Source organism: Ovis aries, chromosome 3 (assembly GCF_016772045.2).
Source record: "Ovis aries strain OAR_USU_Benz2616 breed Rambouillet chromosome 3, ARS-UI_Ramb_v3.0, whole genome shotgun sequence".
NCBI lineage: Eukaryota > Metazoa > Chordata > Mammalia > Artiodactyla > Bovidae > Ovis > Ovis aries.
Window position 1 is genome coordinate 218316964 of NC_056056.1, and position 7084 is coordinate 218324047.

At 56.2% G+C, this 7084-nt stretch overlaps 1 protein-coding gene and 1 long non-coding RNA gene across 10 annotated transcripts in view; one reads left to right on the plus strand and one right to left on the minus strand.

The window, feature by feature from the left end:
• ZC3H7B (zinc finger CCCH-type containing 7B) overlaps window positions 1-3109 on the plus strand; it is a 55868-nt gene extending 52759 nt beyond the window's left edge. For all 9 annotated transcript variants that reach the window (XM_060413585.1, XM_060413586.1, XM_060413587.1 and 6 more), the window contains one exon: window positions 71-3109. In XM_060413585.1, coding sequence (XP_060269568.1) covers window positions 71-317 — 247 coding nt within the window. In that variant the 3' untranslated portion in view covers window positions 318-3109. The remainder of the gene's footprint in view (window positions 1-70) is intronic.
• Window positions 3000-7042, minus strand: LOC121819235 (uncharacterized). The gene is made up of 2 exons (XR_006059486.2): window positions 6801-7042; window positions 3000-4406 (listed from the first exon to the last, which is right to left on the minus strand). It is a non-coding gene; the product is annotated as an uncharacterized LOC121819235 (long non-coding RNA).
• Between the last annotated feature and the right edge of the window lie 42 nt (window positions 7043-7084).

Genomic DNA, 7084 nt, shown 5'->3' on the forward strand with positions numbered 1-7084 from the left:
AGCCCCAGGCCGGGCAGCCTGTGGAGGCCAGGGCACGGGGCTTGGGCAGTGAGCCTCCTGCTGCCCACAGGCTCCAGAAGGGCAAGGCCTGCCCAGATGGGGACAAGTGCCGCTGCGCTCACGGGCAGGAGGAACTCAACGAGTGGCTGGACCGGCGTGAGGTTCTGAAGCAGAAGCTGGCCAAGGCCCGCAAGGACATGCTCCTGTGCCCGCGGGACGACGACTTTGGCAAATACAACTTCCTGCTGCAGGAGGATGGGAACGCCCCTGGTGCCGCCCCGGAGGCCCCTGCCACTGCCGCTGGCACCGGGGACTAGGCCAGGTCTCGGCCACAAGTGAAGTCCTAGGATCAGGGGCCGGGGTGGGAACAGGGCGCTGTTAGGAGGACTGGGGCCAGCCAGGGCTGGGGGCGGGGGGCATTGGGCAGCCCCCCACCCCGGGGCCCCATCCATCCTCTCTGCCCCCACCCCCACCACCGCCCCTGTGCATACCCAGGTGCACGAGCTGCAGCCCACCCCCATGCCCCTTGGTCCCAGGGTTCTTATCCTACCGAAGCCCTGGGCAGTGCCTCCCCTCTCCGACCCCAGCTCTCCTGGTTGTGGAGGGAGGGGTCTGGCTGACCCCTCCAGCTTCAGCCTACAGCTTTAACTTCTGTCTGCTCCTCAAGGGGGCCCAATGCTCAGGTCTGGGGAGCCTGGGGTCCCCCACTTGAATCTGCAGCAGGAGGGTCCTTCTCCCTGCCCCACTCCCACCCCACCCTCCCCGCCCCTGGGGGCAGATCAGGACACAACAAGGGCAGAAGGCCCCCAACTAGCTTTAAAAAACAGCCCCAGGACAGAACTGGAGACACTGCACAGGTCACTTAACCCTCTGAGGCCTCAGTTTCCCCTCTGGTTGGAAGAATGGGAGCTGCTGGACTTCATGGTCTCTGCAGCCTGACTGGGAAGCCTGGCTCTCTGCTGAGGCCATCTGCCCAGGCCTTCTTCTCTGTGGGCCACCGATTGTAGATTGTAAATCATCGGAGCCTTCAGAGATAATACATCCCCAACCCCCATTTTGCGGATAGGAAAACTGAGGCCTAGGAGAGGGGAGTGATCTGCCCAGCATCCCCAGCATACGGCATGGCACAACTGGGACGCACATATGGTCACAAGACTCAGGGCCAGTTACCAGCTGGAGCCTCCAGGCTCTCAGCAGGGATGTGACAGTCTCTGAATCAGCAGCTGGCATCCCAGGCAGCCCCACCCAGGGGTGGGTTATGTCCACACCCTGTAGAGGGACGGTTCCCTCTGAGGATGGTCGGAAGGAGTGTAGCAGTGAAGATCACTTTCCTATGGCCTGCTCCCGAGAGGAGGAAGCTGGTAGGGCGCTTGTGAGCTCAGGTTCTGCACAAGGTCCTAGGGGGAAGGGACTGGGAGGGTGGGCAGTCATGGGACGTGGGGAGAAGGGAGACTTGACCGTGGGCACCATGGGCTGCTCCAGGATCGGACACAGCCCCTCTTTCTTAGGGACTCAGCAGAGTCCTTCCACCTTCTCCCCTCAACCCAGACATACAGTTAGGACTGTCCATCCCAGCCCCTCCCTGATCCGGCCCTACCAGCTGCCTGGGACCCCAGCTGAGCCCCAGCTCCCACCCGCCCCCCCTAGCCAAGCCCTCTCCTGTCCCTCCTGTCTGATGTGTCTGCGTGCACCCCCTCCTCTCCATCCCACACGCTGTGGGCAGACCCAGCCTCCCCCGGTTCCCTAGACATTCCAGAACGCCCCACACCATTGGCACAAGAGGTGGGGTCCCCCGAAGGAGCCAAGGACCAAGGCTGGAGTCAGTGGTGGGGGTTGGGGGGTGAGACAGAGAGAATGGAATACCCTTTATTTCTCCTCAAACAAGAATTTCGAGTGTGCGATGATATGATGACGGGCACCCTGGGCCACAGAGAACCCCGTTCTCGCCGCCGCTGCCCGACCTCTCCCTGATAATTGTGGCATGCATCTTTCTTCTCCCCACCCCTCTGCCCGGCAGGCCAGCACTGAGGAGTCTGGGTGCTGGTGGCGCGGCTGGAGGGGGAGGGGAGACCCGCGGTGGGGGCCGTGGCCGTGAATGCTGATGACACTTGTTTTCCCTGATCCGTGCCGTCGCAGTCTGTCGTCACCAGCCTTGTTTTTAGTGTGTATATATGTCGCCCCCGTGATGCATATATACACAGGTATTAAATATATCGCTCTATATAATATTATATATGTGTGTGGTATCTGAGGAATCACTTCTAATGATAAAGAATGAGGGCTAAAGATAAAGCATTTGGCCAGAAAACGCAGCCATCCTGGCATAATGAGGAGGACTTTTTGGGGTCAGCAAGACTTTTGCAAGGATTGAGGGACTGAAGCGGGGTGCGGGGGGCAGGTAATTTGGGCAGCAGGGGCAGAAGTGGTCCCTGCCTGGGCTCAGCTCTGCCTCGGAGCTTCCAGACCACCCCAGCTGAGTGGGGAGGGAGCACGTGTGCTCAGGGAAAGAAAAGGATTTGGTGTCTGTCTACCACCTGAAGGAATAGGGTGAGAATCCAGATTTTTCTTCTTCTCCAACCTGTTATCCATGCAGAGGCCCCTGGGATGTTGGGGGCACCCTGGGCTGGCCAGAGCTGTATCCCCCCATGGGGTTGGAAGCGAGCTAGAGGCAAGCAGGGAGCAGGAGGTGGGGTGGGAGACAGGCGTGTACTCTGAATGATGAGTGTGTTTATTTCCATTGTGAACCTGACCGAGAGGCTCAGAGAGTTGGAGTGGGCCTGTGTTCCCCCTGCCGGCAGGCAGGATCTAGACATCATGGCAGATATGGCAAAGGGGGGACAGGCACCCCTGATGTGAGGGTCCCTTAGGCATGGGGCCGGGAAGGAGGCTGCGTTTCTCAGGTGGGCAGTAATCAACTTAATGGTCCTTTAAAAATGTCTGTGTATTAAAAATTTAAGAATACCACACTTTAATATTAAATATTCATAAGGTCTAGTATCTTGATAATAATGTAGATGTTTTAATAACAATTTTTGTCCTTCTTAAAATAAAATGAAAGAAACTTGCTTCTTTTAGCCTTTGTTCTAGAAAATAAACACATGCACTTTGACCTTTGTCCCCGAGGTGTTACTCCTGTTCCTCCCTTCCTAGCTCTTGTGCCAGGGGGCCATGTGGGGTGGAGCTGGCCGGCTGGCTGGCACAGGGCATGCCCCAAGGCAGAAATTCCGAGGGGTGAGGGGCAGAAGATCTGTGTCCTCGTGCAAACAAGGCAGCTCGGCTGACCCTGGCTCACACAGAGCCTCGCTGGCGGGGACAAACTATGCTCAGCTTAAGTGGCCCCATGGGCCACCCTTTGCTGGCTCTTCTGCAGCCTGTCTGCTCGCGGCCTCTGTGTGGGGACTCCAGTGGTACCCACACTTTCCTGCTTTTACCCTGTGCTATCTCTGTGCCCTTTCTGAGGGTGGCTTATTCCAGAAAGGTAAGGGGCTCTGATGCGCTTTGGAACGTGAGCCTGTGTGCAGCCTGGACTCCTCAGTGCCTGAGGGAGGTCTGAGTCACACAGGACCAGCTTCCTTATCTTTAAGAGACAGCAAACTGGATCAAGGATTCTCAGTTGGGGACCGCTGTATCTGCCGGAGGCCCTTTTGCAAATCTCCTGGATTGTGTGTGGCTACAGGTGACGGAAGGGGTCCTGACGGGAGCAGCTGTAATTGAGAGTAAGCTCTCTCCAGACAGTTTCAAAGTACAGGGTGCAGTGGCTGCAGGGACAGAGGTCGAAGGTCTGTGAATCCTCTGAGGACAGGGAATCATCTGGGCTGGGTCCTCAGTAGGGGCTCAGATGCTTGATATATGACCAGATGAATAACAGGAGCAGCTGACTTGATGGAGCACCTTCTGCACGCCAGGCACTGTGGATATAGCAAGTCTGTCTCTATTAGCAACCTGAACATTTGGAGTCCACATCTCAGCTCACAGAGGTTCCGTGAAGGGTTCTAAGGACCCTCAGAAAAGAGAAAAAAAGATGGAGGACCAGTGGCAACTGGGTAATCAGCAAGGTCCCTTCAGCACTGGTGTTCTGGGGTTCTCAGCACCCCTGGCTGCACTGTGAAAAACCAGAGGGGTATGGAAAGGTCCAGCTCCCAGGAGAAAATGCAGACCCATCCTCAGGCTGAAGAGATCGTTAATGTGTATCAGAACCTCCGTTAAACTTAGAAAGTCAAAGATAAGCAGTACTTCAGTGAACCAAGCGGACTATATTCTCAAAAATTCCTCTAAATTCTCATCCAGTTTTCTCTTAGCTCAGGTTGGTAGGCATTAGCTGAACACTCATCCCATCTCAGATCTTACAGATACAAGACGATAGAACATGGCCTTCCGGGAATCCAGTCTGTGGGGTGGAGATGGGCCTGTAGGGAAGAGTGTAGGATGATGTGATAGACACAGTGGTGGGAGACACGGAAGGTCCCACACCCACGCTGGGGAGCTGGGGAGGGCTTCCTGGGGGGAGGTGAGCCTGGACTTGAGCCTTAAAAAGATTGGATCATCGTACTCAATGTGTACTTATTACTCTGCATCTTCCCTTTTCTTGGTTGCATTTCACACATGCATCTCCACGTGTGACATGTAACCTAAAAATGACCAATGTAACCTAGATATTTATGGTCAGTGGCCTCATCCATCAAGGTGCCCAAGCTGGCTTGAGCTAACTAACCCAGATATTGAATGTAGGCCCATTTCTGGCCTTTGGTCCTGTGATTAGGGGCCGCCGTGCATACCGCCATCACCATGGTTCCCCAGCTCCTCCTTCCTGCCTCTGGGGAAGCTGCTTGTGAGAGGCTCCCTGGGGCACCTAGGGGACTCTGCCCAAACTGCATGCACATAGAGCCCCCACTGGCACAGCCACCAGACCTCTGAGCCAGGAGACCCAAGGCATGCGGACAACCCCAGCACGCCTACCTGTGGGCCCCTCTGGGCATGTCCAGGTTTCCGTGTGCCGCCCCTCCCCTGCCTCTGCCCCCTACCCCAGCCGCCTGACCCAGCGTCCTGCTGATGTGGCCCCTGTGTGAGCTGTGGGTGATGCTGCCAGCTGGACACGCTGACTGTGAGTGGGGGTGCTACGTAGACTGACCTTCCATGGCATGAAAATTCCCTAATGGCAGGGCCTTGCCTGGCCCGGTCTGTTATTTAGCTTTGAAATCCTTACAAGGTCTAGGCTGGTGCCAGGTATGCAGTGAGCAATCATTCACAGTGTTAGAGGCTTCGTATATTCGTGCACTGGAAGGGGTCTGACAGGAGCGAACTTCCGAGAATGAAATATCACGCGGCAGGCAGGCACATCTGAGACACGTAGGGACTTCCTGCTGCCTCCCAAATCACACTCTGTGGGGACCTGCCCATTCACCGTTGGGATAAAGCCAGTCTGGCACATGAAAGTGGGCCAAGAGATGGTTAATGCACCGACTTAGCCCCAGCCCCAGCCCCATCCTGCGAGTCACAGGTCAAACTGAGGCAACCTGCACACCAGGTCTTCCACACTCTTCGCCCCCACCCCTCCAGGGTCACAGAGGCAAAGAGAACTGGGAGGATAAACAAATTAAATCTGTTCCAAGGAAAGGGAACAGATTCCTGAAGTGCACCTTTATCAAAAGCTTTGAGCTTTGAGCCACATACTGTCTTTTGTATTCAATAATGGAAATTAATTTTTAATTTGGGAAAAGAACAAATGGGTTGGGGAGGGCTATTAGGGTGGAAAGGGCTTCCCAGGTGGCTCAACGGTAAAGAATCTGCCAGCACAGGAGATGTGGGTTCAATCTCTGGATCAGGAAGATCCCCTGGCGGAGGAAATGGCAACCCAATCCAGTTTTCTTGCCTGGGAAATCCCATGGACAGAGGAGCCTGGCGGACTACAGTCCATGGAGTCACGTGAGTTGAACACAACTGAGTACCAGGCATGCACACACATGTTGGGGTGGAAAAGAGGATAACTGGGGAACAAGCTGGGGACTGTTGGGAAACGGAGAAGCTCAAAGGCATCCTGACTATCTGCTGTTTGGGCAAAACGGGATTTTGGAAAGTGGGGAAGGATGACATAGAAATCAGCTACAAGCGCAGGGAACCAAAGGCTTATTGCACCCAAACCAGAGTGTCAGAGACAGAACCAGAGCTGAAAGGAGCCATGAAGGTCGCCACATTTGGTGGTTTTGGAGCTGAAACTCCAAAGAGCAGCACAGCTTGTTCAAGATGCTACATCAGCGTGTGGAGGGGAGGAGCCCGATGACCCCACCCACCAACCTCCCCTACTCGGGCAAGGCTGGCGTCGGTCTTTGTGGAGACTGCCATATGCAATCATGGCTTCAACCTCACGTTCAAGTAAGTGGCCCAGGGATCACAGAGGCCAGTGTCCTGGTGAGAGGGCCAGGGAGGGGACTGTTGCAAACAGCCAATTGCTGCCCAGGCCCCCAGGCTGGGGCAGAGGCTGAGAAGAAGGACGGTGTTCCAGAAAGAGTCTCAGCCAATCTGCGGGGCCGCTCCCCTTCAGTGGCGCCTACTCTGCCTGCCTGCCAGTACCTGTGCGCTGGGCACCTGCCTCATCTCCCCCTCCCCTACGTCCCTGGAGGCCAAAGGGATCTCAGGCTGCAGGTTTGTCTCTCCCCTTAGAAGAGCAGGCTTCAGGCTCTGCAGATAGCGTAAAGCCCCAATTACCCATGCCACACGCACACCGTGTGCCTTGCAGGGCACGTGTGCATGTACACAGCCTATAGACCAGCATCAGAACACACCAACACACCCTCGAGACTCACAAACTCGCAGGAAAGTGCGTGACGCCCACTTGTGGGCCTGTGCTCGCCAACACAGTACATCCTCTGTGCCCAGCTGCCTGCGGCCAGGGTCGCGGGTCCCCGTGGGGCCTGGCCTCTGGAGCTTCTCTGCCGAGTGGGCCTGAGTGTGCGGTGCACGCTTGCTGTGGGCGGGCAGCCAGCTCACTGTTCTTACCTGGCAGGCCCGGCTCTGGCTCCCAGCCTGGGGGAGAACTTCCCTTTGCAAAGTTAGATAACACCAGGCTCTCTGTCAGAGGATTGGCGCT